Source organism: Meyerozyma guilliermondii, genomic scaffold, assembly GCF_000149425.1.
Source record: "Meyerozyma guilliermondii ATCC 6260 scaffold_7 genomic scaffold, whole genome shotgun sequence".
NCBI classification, from domain to species: Eukaryota; Fungi; Ascomycota; class Pichiomycetes; order Serinales; family Debaryomycetaceae; genus Meyerozyma; species Meyerozyma guilliermondii.
The window spans coordinates 849,479-869,298 of NW_001809794.1; the positions used below are offsets into that span (position 1 = coordinate 849,479).

Consider the following 19,820-nt stretch of genomic DNA (forward strand, 5'->3'; position numbering starts at 1 on the left):
CTATAATACATCATCTCTGTACGGTTGTGTAGGATTGTTGGTGGTGAAACGAGCAGCTACTCCATTCACCACATTGTTCATTCGTCCCCAAATTCCTGGTTTGTTGGATGGTTCTGATTCTTGATCAGAGTCGATTGCTGGATTATCGATTCGATTGCTCAACGAGTCATGGAACAGTTGTCGGTTGGCTTGGTAATTAGTGTTTGCTGCAGAAGCAAGATTGAATTCTCGTAATGATGTGGGGTCTCCCTGTTGCAGTCTTTTGAACATTTCTCGGTTGATAATACGCTTGGCTTCGACAATTTGCAAATCGGCTCTTTGACCCAGTTCTTCATCGTCGTCAAAGGCCCAAGAATCGAGCCCAAGTCTTCTTTTAAGACGATCATAGATATTGAATGTAGTTAATATCACAGGCAATAATACGAGCCGAGGAAGCCAGTCGTTCAAGATATTGAAAAGACCAGTGAGGTGGATGGATTTGCCGAACCAGCTCTCAAACACCGACTCGCGCGATGCAAATAACGTCAAGAAGTTGTACGAAAGTGGGATGGTCAAACGGGCAATGTATGTGGTGAAGAAACAAACCGACACCGGGTCGGAATTGTGGGGCACAAGATGGTACATGTTGAAGATTTTGACCTTGGTGAGCGAGTTGAGGGCTGCAAAAAGCATGTACGAAAAAGTTGTACATGAGAAAGCCAACTTCCAAAAGCTGGAGTTTGAGGCCACGAGGAGCTTGTTGATCAAGGAAAGATGTGAGCCCAACATTTCCGATTCAAGAATCAAAAAAGACATGGCGAAAAGGCACAACGACCAAATGCGACGAACGGCAGGTGCAAAGTAGCCATGGACATACAAGCCCAATTTGGGCGACAAATTTGCACGGAAGTTGTCGATTCGGTAATGAACCTCTCTCTCTTGGCTTGCCTTGGCCATTTCTATGTCTTCAAGAATGATAATTTTGCGAAACAACGTATCGAATTCCGCCTTGTAGGCCACAACTCGCTCAAGATTGACGTTAAACCGCGCGTTGAGCTTGGTCATGTAGTCCACCGTCAACTTGTCACGAGAAATCGTCTCGTTTACAGCGTCTGGGAACTGGCGCTCGATGGACATGGAAATGTCATCCGGTATTTTTCGAGAAAGCAGCAAGATCCAGTCCCGAAACTGAAACGATTCGGCGCCTTCGCCGCCAAAGTTACGAGCCATCACCATCACTTGTAACGCATCTTCTTGAAGTGACACTTTTGAGTCCTCCAAATGGTCCACGAGAGGAGGAACTTTTACATAGTGGTAATTGAGCTCCAGAAGAACACTGCCGCTTATCCACATGGTGCGCGGGATGCTGACCATGCCATGAGACATCAACCACAACGCAAGCAACAACGAGTAAAGATGCGCCAAAGCAATCACCATGAGCTTCATATGACCCACGGTCAAACCTGCCTCTAGCATAAGATAAATGGCTCCAAAAATGGACACCGCCAACATGATCAATTGAAAACGAAGATTTCTTCGTATGGCATCCTTAACTTTGCCAGAACTGTTATAATGGCCGGAACTGTAAAATGATTGCAAAAAAGGCAAAATGAGCCAAGTGAGAAAAAACGTGATCCAGTAGTTAGATTTCCATAAGAACAAGATTACCGACTCCGGGACCTCAAAGAATGTATGTTTGACGTGATGCGAGATGTAATCAATGGGCAACAAGAAAATAATAGAAAGAGGCATAAATACTGCCAACACCACCGGGACCAGCAAAAACGCGGGATAACGGAGAATCCTTATGTAATAGCGGATTCCGAAAAGCGATAGAAACATCGACGCCGCGAAACACGGAAGGCACACTAGCCACATAACTGGTTCAGTTCCGAGGGCGTGAGACAGTTGTATATCTGTACATCCAAACACAAAAACACATTTCTGAATCCAAACACCAGCTTTACACCCAGCACCAGGTCTGTTCCGTTTGTACCCCAGGAACCTCCGGAACCATGGCAGAATCTGGTTCCAAGCACGTTGGGTTTGCCGAGCCTCCTAAGGAGCTCGAGGAGCACCATGATGCATTGCGCAAGAAAGAAGAGGAAAAACTCGAGTATAATCCGTTCCACAAGATCCCCCCGGAATTGCTGTATCTCCACAAAAAACCGGCCGGTCCCAAACCGCTTCCTCAAGAACCGGTCAAACCGGTGCGAACTCAGAAGAGCAATGAGATCTTGGGAGATCTTCGTATGATGGCCATCAAGGACATTTCTGTCCAAAACAAGCAAACAGAAGTCAACTTCAGCTATCCGGAAATCGATTTGAAACTTGTGCCTCTGGCAATTTTGGTCAATGTCAAATATTCGTCACTCAATGGTTTTGATCTTTCCAAGGTGAACACCTATGCTTGGAATTTCAGTGATACCAGAGTCGGTTTGGGCTACGAGTACGTGGGTGTGGTGAGCCGGGTGGGGAGTCTGGTTCAAGATTTTTCCCCAGGAGACAAAGTTTTTGGTTGCACATGTCCTACTGCTCGGCATGGTGCGCTATCTTCGAGTGTGATTTTGATGCCGGGAAGAGACATTATTCTTCCTGTTGATGAGGAATTGGAGCAGAAGTTGCAGACGGTGGATGCGGAGCTTGTTTTGGACTTGGATCCCAAATTTGCTGTGAAAGACGAAGAAGAAGACGACTCTGAAGAAAATGAAGAATCACCCCAAATTTCCAATTGGCCAGCTTTGTCGAAATTGTGTGCTTTTCCCGTCCAGTACTGTAGGAGCAAGCAGGCGCTTCAACACTTGAAACCGCTGACCCGGTCCAATATCTTGATAAATGGAGCCGATACTCTTCTTGGAGTGACACTTTTGCAGGTATTGTGCTCGTCGCTCTACTCGGGAGATATCACTGTGATCTTGGTTATAAGAGAGTCCAGCTCTCAGTACATGACGGAGCTCGTCAACAAGCTCACCAAGGACCCCACCAAGGCCAGGCGGTTCTACTTGATACCTTTTGACATGAAAAATGACGACCTAGTTCTCGCCGGTGAGAAGACTCCGATCAACTACAAGAAACCAGAGTTTTTCGCTACCGAAGTTTTGAACGCTCTTTTCGGCTCCGCAAACGCCAACCAAATCACCAAGGCCAACGTCAACGAGTACAAATTGGATCTTGTGGTGGATATTATTGGAAGCAAGCGGTTCTTGCAGAAACAAGGTATACGGTACGATCGCATCCAGACACTAAATATTCCTTTTGTATCCAAGTTGGGTGAACCGCTCACCGATGTGTTGAACGCCGGGACCAAGGAACCGTTTTTGGTCAAGATTATGAAGCCAAAAGCTCACAATTCCAGCTTTGTTTCGTTCTGCAATTACGCTCTCGATCCTCCATCTTACAGCATCGACAAGCAGCTTCCCGGCACCCAGCTGCTGGGGTTGTGGTCGATGAAATGGCTGCAGAGCCTTGCCAACTCGCTTCTTAGCACGTTCAACTACTACGAAGAACATGGCCTCGAAGTCAAGCGCCAATGGCTTGAGGAAGGATTGCAATTGATGGTTGATGGAGAGGTGAAATTTCGCGCCGAATACATGGATTGGCGGCAATTCCGCAAACATATCGCTTCGCTTCGCCGCGACGACGGCATGTTTTTGTTTCAAGTTGAGGATTTTTAGCCACCTCGTTTGCATTTTATACAATCTATATTTTTTTTGCACCCAGCTCAAAAACGGTTCCAGGCCCGCTGTGGTTTGTGTGCAGTACCGCCCTATGAATTTTATCACGCACATCGCTTCAAAAGTAGATAAACTAAAACCTAGCAAGTTCTTTCCCGCCACTCCCGTGGGTTTTTTTTAGCATGTCTGGGTCGATGAATGTGCGTTCATTGATCGAGGATCCTCCCAGCACCCCACAAGCTCGCCCAGAACCACAAAAACAGCAAAAACAGCAACCGGGTCCATCCACCAATCTGTTGAATCCCGGTCTTCTTGCACTTCTAGGACCCAACGTAACCGAGTTTCCGTTCTCCGAGGCTGCGTACGTCGAGTCAATTCGACTACGTGTCGAACAGGAGCGCACAAAACAAGAATATTACCGCCATGAAACCGCCCACAAGAAACTCATGATACTCGAATCGGCCCGCCAGGCCCAAGTTCCTCCTCATTTGATCCCATATATGTGTGGGTCGGTCGAAGATCCCGCCAATTCCTCCCCTAGACGCCAGCTGGCTGTGCCGTCCGGAAATCTATCGCCCATGCCGCCGACGGCTACCTACCTTTCTCCCCACGACAACGCCAGTCCGGTGCCTCCACAGCAGTTTCGGTTTGGTGGAAGCAGCAGCAACAGCAGCACGTCCCGAAGACCACTTTCACCGGCAAAAGTGGGTGCTGCGGCCGTGGCTAGCCTCGCGACCCCTACGGCTCCGTATAGAAATGTGAACCTAAGAAGACAGAAACATCCTCTCCACCAGCGACACTACTCGTTGCCGTCCGAATTCCCCTCGCCCAAACGGAAACCGGCGTCGCTGACTATCCAGGTTAAACCGCTGCCGGCACAACCTCTAATGAAGCAGAACCTGACCCAGCCTCCGTCGCAGGAGTCCATGACTTCGTTCCAGCATGTTATTCAATTCCAACACTGGCGGCCCGAAGAAGGCGGACCGCCGCCCCACAACGAACACAAGCGCCAGAAGAGCTTACTGGTTAAGCCCGAAGACGACGAAGATGACGACGACGACGACGACGAAGATATCACCATGTCGCACTCCCGTCGTCCTTCAGATATCCCTTCTCACATTTCTTGACGTATATAGACTATACGGGGGGGTTACTGTTGGATCATCGCCTCGATGTCGGCCACAGAAGTGGGGGTGATTTCTTCGTCAATCATTTTCTCAAACGTCACTGTTTCCTTGGTCACCTTTTCGCATTCACGACGAAGCTCATGGGCAATGGATCTAATGTCTGTCTCGGACACCCCGTCTCCCAACACGTACGCACACAAGTCTTGAATCCAGATGTGGTCGTACACATAATAAACATCATGATACCGAAAGAGCTCACGGACATTCAAAAGCGATTTCATCACCAACCGTTTTCCTCCTCGCAAATTATAGTACACATCGTCCCATGCCTTCATGGCTGCGTTCCAGTTGCGATGTAAAGGGTATGCTAGGGCTCTCCGAATGCCCGTAATGATGGCGGTATGTACATAATTGTGACCTTGGTCCACTGCTAGTCGAGAATCCAAATAACATATTTGAGGAACGAGTTTTCCAACTGTCCAAGCACTCTCCACATTATGTTCTCCTTCGGTCTCTCGCATATCGTAATGGAATGCAAAGAGAAGAGAAAGAAGAAATGCAAAGACAGATGGCTTGTCGTCAACGAGATACGATTTTTTGGGAAGCAGTTGCATTTTTTCTTGTTCATCCTTGGTAAACTCAACCGGCATTGTTTGGTTCACTTGTCCAGCTTCTTTGTACCATTTTTTGAATAGACGAGTGGTGGGAGACTTCCATTCCAAAATTTGACGGTATTCGTCTTCGTCGGCCATCATGTAGTCAGCAGCATAATATTCCATGTCAAACTTTATATTTTCTTTTATCAACCGCTCGAGCACCCTGTCTGTCTCTGGAGTATTTTCTGGATCTCCAAGCTCGTTAATATCGTTACCTTTAGCTAGAGAAATACCCACCGTTTCTGAATATGCGTTGTTGAACCCGTAAGCAATGCCATTAATTTTTTCTGCTGGTTGCTGGGGGATTTCCCAGTTTATTTCATTCTGAGCCTCCTGTAACCCTTGCTCGGTTACTCCATTATCCAATTCCTCAATCAAAGGCTTCGTCGTCGTCTTCTCGTCGGACCTGGTGAGCAATTTTGCAGCAAGATCCAAATCTGGAAAATCTTGTCCTTTGGTCTCCTTGGGTAATTTCACACGAATTGACTCGTTCTGGCTGTCGTAGCTGGCCGTAGCTCGCTCGTCATCCACACATGAATGAGGAAAGTGGATTCGAAGGTAGTACGGGCTAAGTGAAAAAACAAATATTTTATCGTCTACAACCATTTCCATGTTCTTGCTGTTGAAGCGGACATGCGAAACCTTTATGTTCACGTACACAAACTCTTCATCTTGTTCTGTTGTGAAAAATGGTGTTATCATCGTAGTGGTTCTTGATAGCTCATCGCAAATTTCAATAATATTTCGCACCCCAGATTTCGAAATTTTTCACATCTCGAACCGAATTAGTAATGTCCAAGACTCCACGTAGACGCTTTGTGGGACGTCCCGCGCCTGAAGGGGGTGACAAGTCTGTTGTTCGGGCTCTGAAGGGCCGCCATATAGGACGACTTATGAACCAAATACCAGAAGACATCTTGAACGATAAGGAACTCAATGAAGCCATCCGACTTCTTCCTTCAAACTACAACTTTGAACTTCACAAAACGGTGTGGAATATCCGCAAGAATAACGCCAAGCGTGTGGCATTGCAAATGCCCGAAGGACTCTTGATTTACTCGTTGGTTATATCGGATATCTTGGAACAGTTCTGTCAAGTGGAGACCATAGTGATGGGCGATGTATCTTACGGGGCATGTTGTATTGACGATTATACTGCTCGGGCGCTTGATTGCGACTTTATAATACACTATGCCCACTCGTGTTTGGTGCCTATTGATATTACGACGATAAAAGTACTCTATGTCTTTGTGACGATCAACATCGACGAAACCCATCTTATGAACACTATAATACGAAATTTCCACCCAGAACAGCACCTAGCCATGTTCGGAACCATCCAGTTTAACCCTACCATTCACAGTGTAAAGCAGAAATTGGAACAAGAAAAAATCTACGTTACACCTCCACAGTCCATGCCGCTCTCAAAGGGAGAAGTGTTAGGATGCACTTCTGCAAGATTGAGCAAAGATATTGATGCCATGGTATACGTGGGTGACGGGCGGTTCCATATGGAGAGTGCCATGATCCACAACCCGGAAATTCCAGCATATCGATACGATCCGTATTCTCGCAAGTTTACTCGAGAGTATTACGACCACAAAGAAATGGCAGAAGTAAGGAGATGGGCCATTGACCATGCTCGAGGAGCACGCAAAATCGGCTTGATATTGGGCTCGCTAGGCCGGCAAGGAAGCCCAGCAACTCTCGATAAACTTGAAGCAAAATTAAAAGAGAATAATGTTACCGTTGTGAAGATTATTCTAAGCGAGATATTTCCTGGAAAACTAGCCATGTTTGACGATATCGATGCTTTCGTGCAAGTTGCGTGCCCTCGACTTTCTATAGATTGGGGATATGCTTTTGAAAAACCGCTTTTGACACCGTATGAAGCCATGGTGATGATGGACGAAGACAAGTGGGATAGTTACTACCCCATGGATTACTATAGTCGGGATGGATACGGCCGCGGCAAGCAGCCACAACGGATCTAGTTAAACAATGCTTGCATGTTCTTGAGTTGTCTGATTTCCGAAGTGAGACGTTCTTCAAGAGTTAGTTCCACCTCGGACGACTTGATGATTGGTGTAGCTTCTTCTCTCTGCACGAGCAGATCCACTCTTCCTTTCTTGACCATGGACGTCAAGAGCTCGTACGCTACTTGAGCGCCATTGGTAGCAGTTATTTCAGCATTATCAAAAGCTGGAGAAACCTCAACCACATCTCCGCCAACTATGGTAAGATGGTCGATGTGTCTCAACACATAGATGAGCTCACGGGGTAACCATCCGCCAGGCTCCTGGGTACCGGTACCACTACCAAATCCTGGATCAAGCACATCGATATCAACAGATATATAGGTGGGAGTATCGGCCGGAATGGTGGCATTGATTTTGGCGATAACCGACTGGACCCCGTCAATCCAAATGTCGTCTGCGTAGATCCTGACAAAGTTCTGCTTGTCGTCGTCCTCGTAGTCTTCAAGTCCGGAAAGTTTGGTCCGCAATCCAGCATGGATGTTTGTGTTGGTGGTGAGACCTTCTTCGAACGCAGTCCAGAGCATGGAACCATGGGTTATTTCCGACTGGTCCGAATGCCAGAACGAAGGATACTTGTCTGGCGACCACGTATCAAGGTGGGCATCAAAGTGGATCACATTAAGAGGACCATATGCCTTTTTAAGTGCTCTTAAATGTGGCAAGAGCACAGAGTGATCTCCTCCCAAAGCTATGTAACGAGGGGGAGCTTTGGAGCTCGAGTTTCGACGGAGAATCAACTCTTCGAATGCTAGGTCCATCTGCTTGAATGCAAGGTGGTTATCCATGGGTGTAACTGGAATATCTCCACAATCAAGTACTTTGGCCCATGAAGTATAAGGATTGAAATTGGCTCGTTGATTGTAGCCACGAAGAGAGGTTTGGCGCTGAGCAGCAGCCCGAATGGCCCTGGGACCGAATCTGGCTCCTGGGCGATACAGCACTGCCGTATCGAATGGAACACCAATTATGGCAAAATCGTAAATTTCATCGGGTTGAGTCAAACAAACTTTATGGTCCAAATGGGCAAAAGTATTGATACCCTGGAATGGCCAGAGTCCATCCCACATCTCCGAGAGGGAAGGTGGGTTGGAATCGTACACCACATTGTCGTTTTTTAGGGTCAATTGAGCCAAAGCAGTGGCAAAAAGAAGAGGAAGGAGCTTCATATCGAGGTTGCAGCGGGTTGCAGCGATTTATATGCGAATTGCGCGGCGGCTCGGAATTGGCCTCTGGATTAGGCAGTGCCGCGCGGTGGAGGGTGCGACCTTGTAGGTTGCAATTTGCACCCAAAAATAGTGGACCAACAAACGAAAAAGCTGAAAAGAAACTTAAATGGGTAAAGTCAGCCGATCATGTGGATCGCAGAGAACAATAGTAAGGGCTCTTAGAACAGTCATGATAGAATATCAGGAAACATTCTCAAAACACTAATTAAACTAATCCCAGAAAAAGTCATGAAGTTGGTTGATTCTTGAGGTTCTGGCTTGACAGCGACGAGAATTCGTTATTCTCTACTTTTAATAAAAGGTTTAGGTGAAACCGTAATAACATTTTCTAAGTCATTAAGAGTAGGTTAGCTTGAGTCATGTATACCTTCTTGGTTAGGTATGCTGAATCTTGCAACGTATAAGCATAATATCTTTTCTATCGTAGAACTATCAGTACGTGCTAAACCTTTTCAATTCATTCCTGTGCCCTAATTGTATAGGACTTGGGGAGTTTGCTTGAAACGGCTCAAACATGGTGTTCTTTGGAAGGTGCGAAGGAGTAAAAATAGTTTCTTGAATAACTGTAGGAATTACAACCGCAGAGTTTAAGTGAGCAACATAGTAATTTCTAGTTATAATAATATGTTAATACTTTTCAAGTTATATCTTTTTATAGGGTATCAGTGACGACACCTTTGGAAACCATTTGAGAGTCGTGCTTCTAGTTACGGAAAATGGACACAATGATTCTCGATTTTAACAGTAAGAGACTGTTGAGTTGGCACTGATTTATGATGAGATAAAATGGAATTATTGAACTTGTATTCGTATATATCTATTTGAAAGCTTAGCATTTGTAATATGTTGACAGTATATGCTTTAAACAGCCCAAAGCTTCAATCGCTTACACCTTTGGCAGTTTTTCTTCGTCTTGGCTGCATTGTCAGGTAAACCCCCAAACTCCTAAACTGCTGCCCCCATCGGCATCCACCAGCTTGATTTTCCTCACGAGCAACCCAATGCAAATTGGCGCTACCATAGTGCAAAGAACCACCGCCCAAACCACTATTACGTATACTTCAGAACTACCACCAGGACTCAAAGGATTCCCAAATACACCTTTAGACTCGGCAAGTGACGCAACCAAAAATCCAATCTCACCTCGTGGAACCATGGAAAGTCCCAATAAAGGAACTGCGTAATTATTTGTCTTGCTTCGCGATTTGACTCGGAGGAGCCACAAGCAGCATACCAATTTGGAAATTGCCATAAGAACGGAATACACCAAACCTCTCCAGAGGAGACGACCAGTGAACATCTGTGTAATGGGAATTGAAAACCCCACGGTTGCAAAAAAAATTGGGCGTAAAATGCGGCCTAAAGGTTGGGAGTAGAATTTCTCAAAAACCTCGAGCCCCGTAACATGAGGTTGGTGGACAGTAGAAGCTACATCCTCCGTCACTTCGATGCTGTCTTCGCTGGCCCCGGTACTGGGTTCCGTAGAAGTTTGGGAGGAAGGCGAAAACGAACCATCGTTAGAATACTGATCATAGCCGGTGGTAGTTGACTGAGCATTTTGAGTGGGTGTTACTTCGCCCAGGGTTTGCTGGGTCCATTGCAGATTGGCCTCGGACATTTCTATGTCTTCTTCCTGTTCAAATTCTAGTTTATCCCACCAGGAAATGGCAGCACCTGTGACATAGGCAGCCGTCAACAGCGAGGCCCCAGCATACGTTGCGCCGGTGACAATGCCGAAAAGAAGAAGGGTATGGCATACGAAGTAAACCGGGGCACTTTTGGGAAATTTCCACTGGTTTAAAATAGCATAACGAGTCGCTGGACGAACAATTAGCCAGCACACTAATGCTGTGATCACAATTAGTCCAATGGAAACAAAAACAGGTCTAATCACAGAAACCGCCGTAAAAGACCCGTCGCCCAAATTGGAGATCACCTGGAGCATCACAAGACCAGCAATATCATCGATCATGGCGGCTGAAGTTAAGAGAACTCCAACTTTTGAAAGCACAAGTTTAGATGTCGACATGATTGTGAAAGCCGTTCCCAAACTAGTAGAGCAAAGAGCAGCTCCAGCTGCAAAAGCCGCCACCGGAGTAGCATTGGAATAACCCAAAATTGAAAAACTAATTGCTATTGGTGCGGTTATTCCGGTTAAAGCAATGATTAGTGAAAGATGAATATTTTTCATCAAAATTTCCATAGAGCTTAAAAGGCCCCCTTCGTAAACAATCAAAATAAGCCCCAAATATCCAAGGTCGAGAAAAACCTTTTCGGTACTTTCATCGATCCATTTTCCACCAGGAGTTCCCCAAGCTATTCCTAGTAAAATCTGGCCCACGAGTCCACAATACAAGTATTTATCAAGGACGTAGTTCACCACATTGAGAAGAAGAATAAATGAGCTCAAGATCAAAATTCGAACGATTCCGGGTTCATGGTATGGAAGGTAAGTGGCCATGAAGAGTAACCAAATTTTTTGCGACTTGGTAACGGTATTATGTAATCTGTTCGTAAATGGTTAGCGATAAGAAGAAATGGGGGACTGAGCTTACTTGAAAAATTTGAATTTTGGTGCACATAAATCGTAATAAATGTTTGAGATTGGTTCAATTTCAGAGCTCGTTTGTCTTCTTTAAGTCCAATTTGATATTTGCGGAAATTAGAATTTTGTAAATTTGCGAAACCACAGAATTTTGCAAATATAAAATAATTAGAAATGTATACAAGCCAATTTAGTTATGGAAATACCAGCATGTTTGTTACATCAAGAAGCATTAACCACAGACAAAAGTTACATTTTGATCACCTTGTATGAGTGAAATTGCAATTATGTGCTAACCAGATATATACTGATTATATTAAGCAATTAGACCGACTCACCTATTCAATGTATCTCTAATTCTTTCCCAATACTCTTCAATTGCTTCCTTGAATCAAAAACTACAAGTCTTTCACTTTTGACGGCAAAGGATATCGATGTCCCTTGTCAGATTGCAAAAAAGGCAAATGATAGAGGAAGCTTCATGCGACAATGACTATGATCTTATATTGAGAACTTGATAATGTTTCAATTGCTCTTATCTTTAGAACGTGAGAAATCAGCTCGATATGTCAAAGGTGCCTCCTTCTATTCATAATCTTACTTCAATCTGTAGTCTTCGACCTGTATTCGGCTTTATTTTATACGTAATTTTGGGAAGTTACTCATTATTAAATGTAGTCTCTCCATTACCCAGAAGCGAATATGATCATGTTCATCAAATCTCAAAATCTCTTGAACGAACTTTTCAAGTGTTTGGCATTTCAACTTGAATTTGAGTGGCTTGGGACGGTTGCAAATTCCTGCATCTCGCCGTGGATTGTTGCAAAATCGAGCGCGGGTGCAGGATTTATAGTACCGCGTTTGCGAATTCATTTGCAGTTGTTGTTTATCACTTCGTACAAACTTCTTAAATTTGAATCGTTCTTTTAAAGTATATGGCGAAAATATTTCCTGAAGAATTAAAATAGAATCCTCTATAACGTGTTACGCGAAGCAATATTTCACGGCTTGAAATGTACAAATTTTGAACCTAGGTCATGATACCTAAAATTAATGCCGCAATAAGAATTGAAGTTCCGCTTCTTGAAGCCTTTCCCTCGAGAGCTGAAACGGACTCGTCAGCGACAGTTGGCGAGTAAGTGGAGCTGGTGCTTGACCAAGGAGAACCTGGGACAACAGAAGGCGAACCAGGAGAACCAGGTGCGGAGCCAGGTGAAGTAGGAGCAGGTCCAGGAGCAACAGGTGTTTCGCTTGCTGGAACCGATCCAAAAACGGTAGGTGTTTCCGCAGCTGGACCTGGACCTGGAGTTCCTTCGGGATTTGAACCAGGCACTGTGACAGTAGGTGCTTCTGGTCCGGGGACAGGAGTCTCATAAGTTGCTTCAGTAGGCACACTTTCTCCTGGTTGGTAGGTGTATGTGTAATGCGCCATTGTGACAGTAACAGGAGCTCCTGTGATACAAGGGACGGTGGTCGTGATGGTTTCGGTACCCGATGTTGTAACCACAACCTTGCTTGTTTGACTTCCACCAGGACCAGGATAGACGGTGGTGTACTCGGTACACGCTTCACAATATTCAGTTTCTGTGACCCATGGGACGGTCCTCGTGATGGTTTCAGTACCCGCAGTTGTGACCACAACCTTGCTTGTTTGAGTTCCACCAGGACCTGGGTACACTGTAGTGTACTCGGCGCACACCTCACAATGTTCAGTTTCCGTGACACATGGTACTGTAGTTGTGATCGTTTCGGTACCTGTTGTTGTAACCACAACCTTGCTTGTTTGACTTCCACTAGGGCCTGGACACACTGTGGTGTATTCAGTGCACACTTCACACTGTTCAGTGATGGTTGTTATCCCTTTTTGTGGATATTTTGAAGTATTCAAGATGGATTTCATAGGTGTCAACTGCGATGTGGGTACAGTAACCGTGTCAGATGTGGTTCTTGTCCTTGTGATAATGGTTGGTGTCGTGGAAGACAATACTCTTGTCCTTGAAGTATCTGCAATTGAAGTAGAAAATTCTGTTGTCGTTGATGTTGATTCAGTTAATGAAGACAATTCCCTTGTTCTCGAAGTTTCCGCAATCGAAGAAGGAGATACCGAGGACGTTTCTGATGACAATGTAACAGTTGAAGAAACCACGACTGTAATAGTCACATCCGATGAAGACAGCTCCGCTGATCTCGAAGAAGCAGTCGAAGAAGACCTTGTTCTTGAAGTATTTGCAATCGACATCGACGGCGACAGTGTTTCAGACGAAGATAACGTGACCGTCGAAGAAGTCACAATCGTAGGAGTGACCATCGAAGAAGACAGCTCTGCTGATCTCGAAGAAGCCGTGATTGAAGACGAAGAACTAGGAGTCTCGGACGATAACGTGACAGTCGAAGAAGACCTTGTTCTTGAAGTATTTGCAATCGACATCGATGACAGCAGTGTTTCAGACGACGATAATGTGACAGTTGAAGATATCGTAATCGTAATAGTCACATCAGACGAAGAAGACGCTACTGACCTTGAAGAAGGTCTGATTGAAGACGACGAAACACTTGGGGTCTCAGACGACAATGTGACGGTCGAGGAAGTCACAATCGTAGACGTCACGATCGAAGAAGGCACAGTCGAAGAAGACAGTTCCGCTGACCTTGAAGAAGGTCTGATTGAAGACGACGAAACACTTGGGGTCTCAGACGATAACGTGACAGTCGAGGAAGTCATAATCGTGGAAGTCACAATCGAAGAAGACAGTTCCGCTGACCTTGAAGAAGGTTTGATTGAGGTCGATGAAACACTTGGAGTCTCAGATGAGGAAGAAGGCACAGTCCAAGAAGATACAGTAGATGACCACGTCTCCGAGGAAGAAGGCACAGTCCAAGAAGATGCAATAGATGACCAACTCTCCGACGAAGAAGGAACAGTCCAAGAAGACAGTTCCGCTGACCTTGAAGAAGGTCTGATTGAAGACGACGAAACACTTGGAGTCTCAGACGATAACGTGACAGTCGAGGAAATCACAATCGTAGAGGTCACGATCGAAGAAGACGCTATCGAAGAGGGCACAGACGATGTAGTACATGGAGTCTCCGTCGAAGAAGGCACAGACCAAGACGAAACAGTAGATGACCAAGTTTCAGACGAAAAAGGCACAGACGAAGATCTTCCTGCAACGGAGCTTTCGCTTGAAGTGGTACATGGAGTCTCCGACGAAGAAGGCACAGTCCATGAAGACACAGTAGATGACCAACTCTCCGACGAAGATTTTCCAGCCAAGGAGCTTTCGCTAGAAGTGGTGCATGGAGTCTCCGACGAAGAAGGCACAGTCCAAGAAGATACAGACGAAGATCTTCCTGCAACGGAGCTTTCGCTTGAAGTGGTACATGGAGTCTCCGACGAAGAAGGCACAGTCCATGAAGACACAGTAGATGACCAAGTCTCAGACGAAGATGACACAGTCCAAGAAGATACAGTCGATGACCAACTCTCAGACGAAGAAGGCACAGACGAAGATCTTCCAGCAACGGAGCTCTCGCTTGAAGTGGTACATGAAGTTTCTGATGATGAAGACACAGTCCAAGAAGATACAACAGATGACCAACTCTCCGACGGAAGAAGGCACAGTCCAAGAAGATACAGATGACCAACTCTCAGAAGAAGCAGGGATGGACGAAGATTTTCCAGCCACGGAGCTTTCGCTTGAAGTGGTACATGGAGTCTCCGACGAAGAAGGCACAGTCCATGAAGACACAGTAGATGACCAAGTCTCAGACGAAGATCTTCCAGCAACGGAGCTTTCGCTTGAAGTGGTACATGGAGTTTGCGACGAAGTAGGCACAGTCCATGAAGATACAGTTGATGACCAAATTTCAGACGAGGAAGGCACAATCGACGACTTTCCAGCCAACGAGCTTTCGCTTGAAGTGGTACATGGAGTCTCCGACGAAGTAGGCACAGTCCAAGAAGATACAACAGACGACCAAGTCTCAGACGAAGTCGTACATGGAGTCTCAGACGAAGAAGCTAACGTTGAAATTTCAGATGACCAACTTGGCACACTCGAAGTGATTTCACCTGACGAAGTTTCACTTGAAGTGGTACATGGAGTTTCGGTCGATGAAGTCCATGAAGTCTCTGAAGAAGAAGCTTCGGTTGATGTGGTACATAGAGTTTCGGTCGATGAGGCTGCAATTGACGGGGTTTCACTTGTGGTACAAGGAGTCTCGGTTGACGAAGTTTCACTTGGCAAAGTCTCACTGGTACTTGGAGTCTCTGACGGAACTTCCGTCGAAGAAGTTTCAGACGACGTGGTACATGGAGTTTCTGAAGGTTGTGTTGGTGTTGGTGTCGTCGATGTGGGCGCTGTGGATGTAGTGCTGGTGGTACATGGGGTTGAAGTTGTACTAGGTATTGGTTGTGAATCGAAATTCGCAAAAACGAACGGCAAGAAAAGTCCGAAAACAACTACAGGCTGAGAGCGAACCATTCTGGAGAAAACCTACATTCGAGGGTCACTATTTATATGTGCAAGGGACATTTGAACATCTTGCGCCATCCGCGCAACTCTGGTACCGAAAAAGATAAGTTCTGTCCATTTTTGATCAATACGGCCCCTGATGAATTGCAGATCATTAAGCGTTGCTTGCACGCATGCCCGAAAGATCTATTACACTTCCCGATTAGCGAAATTGCATGCGTTATTTCAAACCATAGGTTAAACTTTTCGCATCGTCAAGAACGCAAACTACGCGATCGATGATGCTACTGATTCGTTTGAAACAAGAGAGTGACGGCTATCTGGCCTCACGACACTGTTAGTAGCTGTACGTTGTGGGAGGTTGCACTGGGCAATCAAGAATGTGCACCTTGCCCTTGTTGAACCTGCTGAGCAAATGCGGCAGAAGCTTGCATCACCGGCCAATACTACGTCATAGACGCAAAATAGCGCCTCTTGCAGCGATCGTCTTAATGAGTTTGTTTTTGCATAATACGAACACCAGTGTTTGTATACAAATCATGAAAGTGAAACTTATAGACATAAAAAATAAGTGCTACAACTTGAAATTTGCAACCAAAATGACAAAATGCAGTCTACAGGTCGTATGATGAAGTCTGTCATATCGCGAAAAAAATTCCATATTACACAAATTCAGCAGCATTCATCACTATGACAATGCTTTTCGCAGGGTCTCGACCTTTTCGTTGCCCCGTAAAACCTTGTACACGGCAATTATATGAAAAAGCGAATTCTGCGACACATGCAAGGGATGGCGCGCGTGCGGCGACGTGCATATTCGGGGTGCAGCCATGCATAGTCGAGGTTTTCGAAACCGTTAAAAAATTTTGCGAAATAGGCTCGATGGTGAAATTCGCTGCACCATGGCATCAAGCTCACTTACACCATGCCGATGCTTCGCCCTGCTCTACAGAAATGGATCAACTGTGCCTCGGAATAGCGTCGTGGTAGGGGCCCGTATGCATAGTGATGCACTCGTCGATCTTTCTTACATGCACAGACTGAGGCGGATGCATGTCGAGCAAACATGCTATTGAAGCAGATGAGGTTTAACCTACTTACAATGCGACCCCATTTTTTACACCTGAGTGTTACAAATACAACCTGTTCTGCTTGGGTGAATCCAATTGCCTTTTGACGGACTTGGCCAGCTCTTTCAGGAGTACTTGGCACGGCTGTTCAAAGTTTAGTTGAGTATGTACATTTCAACTATTATTTCGCATGCACGAAAGGCACCCCTGGCCAGTGCTGTTATGCGATGGGCATGCGATCATGTCCCTTTGTTCCTGATAAAAAACATCAATTTGAGCCGACCTGAAATTGAATCTGAAAGTTGGTGAAATAGGAATCAAAGTGATTGTTTTGAACTGGTTGTCCTTTCGCCCCCAAAGGTTTCGAAGTGTAATGATCTCTTCTGGAACGCATGGAATTTTCGCCTATCAGACATTATGTTGAGGCGGACGGGTACTCACTATGACGCAGGGATCCGCCTGTGCGGCTCTCATGATGCAGATAATAAACGGAATCTCGGGATTTTTCCAATCGGAGCGGACGACATGCCAAATCTCCTCATCCACTTGAGTTGCGCACGAGATAATGTTTGCTTGGCGGAAGCAAACCATTCTGAAGGAAGTTTTTCACTCTCGCACTAAAGGCTAAATTATGCTTTTTTGTTCCGCAGTGTTCGGGAATGAATCGAATTCTAGTGCGATTCGTAGCCTGTGAAGATCCCGAGGAGACTTTTAAAAAATGGTTCTTAAAGCTTTGTTGGAGCAATGGTCCACATCAATTGAGTGATGATGAAAAACTTTGAAAATGTATTTTTGATGGAAATATATTTTTAATGCAACACATGGGACCATCAATGCAACTACGTTTTGACCTGTTCATGTATATGGCCTCATACATGGGAGGGGTGTTGCCAGAAAATATGGAAGGCTTACTTAGAGCTGGTCATGATTTCAAATGGCAAAAGGCAGAAAAAAATAAGTCCACATGGTGTCGTTTGCTAAACTCGGGTGTACGCAATCCGGTGAGTTTTACCTGGCTGTCACAGGTCTATGTGTTACGAAACTAGTCTGCCTCTGATAATTTTGATTAACTTCAGACAACCAACTGACAAGAAACCTTTCAAGACTAACCACCATCCGCTCGGCAACAATGCGAAAGCATCATCACCAAAAGAGTATGTTATTCAGAAAGTGACACTCTATTTTGATCTACACATGTTCAGACGACTTCACTACTCCAATTGTGAGCATTTGTATGCAAAGTAACACAAAAGCTCGTTATCGCATTTCGCAGCTCACCCGAAAATGCCCATACTAATCTTCAATCTCGCGCGAGGTCGATTTAATATTTATCGCTATGCGAAACTGTCGCTCAGATTACATCTTTACAACCTATATTAAAAGGCTGAAGACATGCGATTTGAAACAAACAATTCTCCCTTGAACAGTTATCTCCAGGCTTGCAATGACAAATTTACAAGCTAACAGCAATGTTCACAGATGGATCCCAAAGTCTCAAATTCCTTTGCTAGTGGTGGTGTCGCTCATGGCTCTCATAAACTCAGCTGTGCTCGGTTTTGATGCTTCTATGATAGGTGGCATACTCAATTTGCCAAGTTACAATGAGTACTTTGAATTGACTACCGCTACAATTGGTCTAAATGGTGCTTCCATGTGGATGGGAGAAATACTCTGCGTTTTGACGATTATGCAATGGTCTACCGATAAGCTTGGAAGAAAAATCTCCATATTGATAGGAACTGTGATCACAATAATTGGCATAGCTATTCAAAGCGGAGCGCAAAACATTGCCATGTTTGTAGTGGGAAGAATCATCTTGGGTTTTGGAGCAGCTTTGGGCAACACCGCAGCACCCACTTTGATCGCAGAGATCTCTCCTGCAAAGTATCGTGGTATACTAGTTGGTGGCTATTTTACTTGTTTTCAGGTTGGAGCTTTGGTGGCCAGTGGTGTCACGTATGCTTCGAGAAACGCACTGGGTACATGGTCATGGAGAATCCCGTCTATTGTTCAAGGAGTTCCTTCGATTGCGTCGCTAATCTTGCTTTTTTTTTGTCCGGAATCTCCACACTGGCTTATAATGAACAACAGAGAAGAAGAAGCTATTGAGATTCTTTGTATTGTGGAAAACGTTGATGCTGTTGGCGCAAAGGCGATAGCGAGAAAAATCGCAATTCTCGGTCAGCAGCTGATGAATTCGAGTGCAAATGTATGGAAGACGCTTTTGGTTCGGAGAGAAAATTGGTGCCGACTTTTCATTCTTGTCACTCAATCCTTTCTCAATGAATTTGGTGGGTCCAGTATCAGCAATTATTACTCGTTGTTTTTGGATCAGGCCGGAGTGACAGATTATACTCAAAAGCTTCAGGTGGGTATAGTGATGAGTGCATGGTCTGTGGTGCTTGCCGCGTTCGGAGCCTATGCTTTTGATGTTATTGGAAGAAAAAAGCTGGCTCTCATTTCTCTCTGCGGAATGATCATTTGCAACTTTGTCATTGGAGGAATGATAAAAGCTTTTGAAGGCACCGAAAACCATTCTGGAAGCTATGCTACTATATTTTTCTTCTTCATGTTCAACGGATTTTATGCCTTTACTTTCACCCCATTGAGTTGTCTCTATTCTGCTGAATTATTCCCTTACTCGACCAGAGTAGCGGGTCAGACATTCTACAAATTTTGGAACGAAGGATTGGGTCTTGCTGCTCAATTCGTGTCCCCATTTGGGCTCGATAACCTTGGTTGGAAGTTTTTTATGGTAATCGCAGGTTACAGCGTAATCTTTGTCCCGATAATTTACTATGTGTGGGTCGAAACCAAAGGAGTTCCCATTGAAGAAGTGGAAAAGCTTTTCCAGAGACCCAAAGCTGTAGATGCAGAAGCCAGTGACCCAGAGTCCGTAGCGGAGATAGAGAAAGAACTGGTGGTAGTGGGCGGTATAAGCGAGTGCAAGTAGCTACCATATAAACTGATTTTGCAATTATCAGTAATACAAGATGCGAAGAGAATGAGTAAGAGTCCTGTAATTTAGT

General features: G+C 45.2%; 11 protein-coding genes across 11 annotated transcripts; 5 read left to right on the forward strand and 6 right to left on the reverse strand. All coding sequences in view use genetic code 12, as the record gives it.

The window, feature by feature from the left end:
* On the reverse strand, positions 1 to 1,857 carry PGUG_05655 (LMBR1 domain-containing protein; the record flags this gene model as incomplete). The annotated part of the gene is made up of 1 exon (XM_001482585.1): positions 1 to 1,857. One exon carries the CDS (start codon positions 1,855 to 1,857, stop codon positions 1 to 3), a length of 1,857 nt encoding a protein of 618 aa, XP_001482635.2.
* A 137-nt stretch (positions 1,858 to 1,994) lies between these two features.
* On the forward strand, positions 1,995 to 3,653 carry PGUG_05656 (uncharacterized protein; the record flags this gene model as incomplete). The annotated part of the gene is made up of 1 exon (XM_001482586.1): positions 1,995 to 3,653. The coding sequence occupies one exon, from the start codon at positions 1,995 to 1,997 to the stop codon at positions 3,651 to 3,653; it is 1,659 nt and encodes a 552-aa protein (XP_001482636.2).
* A 182-nt stretch (positions 3,654 to 3,835) lies between these two features.
* PGUG_05657 (uncharacterized protein) lies at positions 3,836 to 4,780 on the forward strand (the record flags this gene model as incomplete). Its single annotated transcript, XM_001482587.1, has 1 exon — positions 3,836 to 4,780. One exon carries the CDS (start codon positions 3,836 to 3,838, stop codon positions 4,778 to 4,780), a length of 945 nt encoding a protein of 314 aa, XP_001482637.2.
* Positions 4,781 to 4,803: 23 nt separating this feature from the next.
* On the reverse strand, positions 4,804 to 6,138 carry PGUG_05658 (Hsp90 cochaperone; the record flags this gene model as incomplete). The annotated part of the gene is made up of 1 exon (XM_001482588.1): positions 4,804 to 6,138. One exon carries the CDS (start codon positions 6,136 to 6,138, stop codon positions 4,804 to 4,806), a length of 1,335 nt encoding a protein of 444 aa, XP_001482638.2.
* Positions 6,139 to 6,227: 89 nt separating this feature from the next.
* Positions 6,228 to 7,430, forward strand: PGUG_05659 (2-(3-amino-3-carboxypropyl)histidine synthase; the record flags this gene model as incomplete). Its single annotated transcript, XM_001482589.1, has 1 exon — positions 6,228 to 7,430. The coding sequence occupies one exon, from the start codon at positions 6,228 to 6,230 to the stop codon at positions 7,428 to 7,430; it is 1,203 nt and encodes a 400-aa protein (XP_001482639.2).
* PGUG_05660 (uncharacterized protein) lies at positions 7,427 to 8,641 on the reverse strand (the record flags this gene model as incomplete). The annotated part of the gene is made up of 1 exon (XM_001482590.1): positions 7,427 to 8,641. One exon carries the CDS (start codon positions 8,639 to 8,641, stop codon positions 7,427 to 7,429), a length of 1,215 nt encoding a protein of 404 aa, XP_001482640.2.
* A 985-nt stretch (positions 8,642 to 9,626) lies between these two features.
* PGUG_05661 (cation:proton antiporter) lies at positions 9,627 to 11,162 on the reverse strand (the record flags this gene model as incomplete). The annotated part of the gene is made up of 1 exon (XM_001482591.1): positions 9,627 to 11,162. The coding sequence occupies one exon, from the start codon at positions 11,160 to 11,162 to the stop codon at positions 9,627 to 9,629; it is 1,536 nt and encodes a 511-aa protein (XP_001482641.2).
* A 1,114-nt stretch (positions 11,163 to 12,276) lies between these two features.
* On the reverse strand, positions 12,277 to 13,968 carry PGUG_05662 (uncharacterized protein; the record flags this gene model as incomplete). Its single annotated transcript, XM_001482593.1, has 1 exon — positions 12,277 to 13,968. The coding sequence occupies one exon, from the start codon at positions 13,966 to 13,968 to the stop codon at positions 12,277 to 12,279; it is 1,692 nt and encodes a 563-aa protein (XP_001482643.2).
* PGUG_05663 (uncharacterized protein) lies at positions 13,094 to 14,887 on the forward strand (the record flags this gene model as incomplete). The annotated part of the gene is made up of 1 exon (XM_001482592.1): positions 13,094 to 14,887. One exon carries the CDS (start codon positions 13,094 to 13,096, stop codon positions 14,885 to 14,887), a length of 1,794 nt encoding a protein of 597 aa, XP_001482642.2.
* On the reverse strand, positions 14,732 to 15,730 carry PGUG_05664 (uncharacterized protein; the record flags this gene model as incomplete). Its single annotated transcript, XM_001482594.1, has 1 exon — positions 14,732 to 15,730. The coding sequence occupies one exon, from the start codon at positions 15,728 to 15,730 to the stop codon at positions 14,732 to 14,734; it is 999 nt and encodes a 332-aa protein (XP_001482644.1).
* Positions 15,731 to 18,235: 2,505 nt separating this feature from the next.
* Positions 18,236 to 19,744, forward strand: PGUG_05665 (uncharacterized protein; the record flags this gene model as incomplete). The annotated part of the gene is made up of 1 exon (XM_001482595.1): positions 18,236 to 19,744. One exon carries the CDS (start codon positions 18,236 to 18,238, stop codon positions 19,742 to 19,744), a length of 1,509 nt encoding a protein of 502 aa, XP_001482645.2.
* Positions 19,745 to 19,820: the final 76 nt, after the last annotated feature.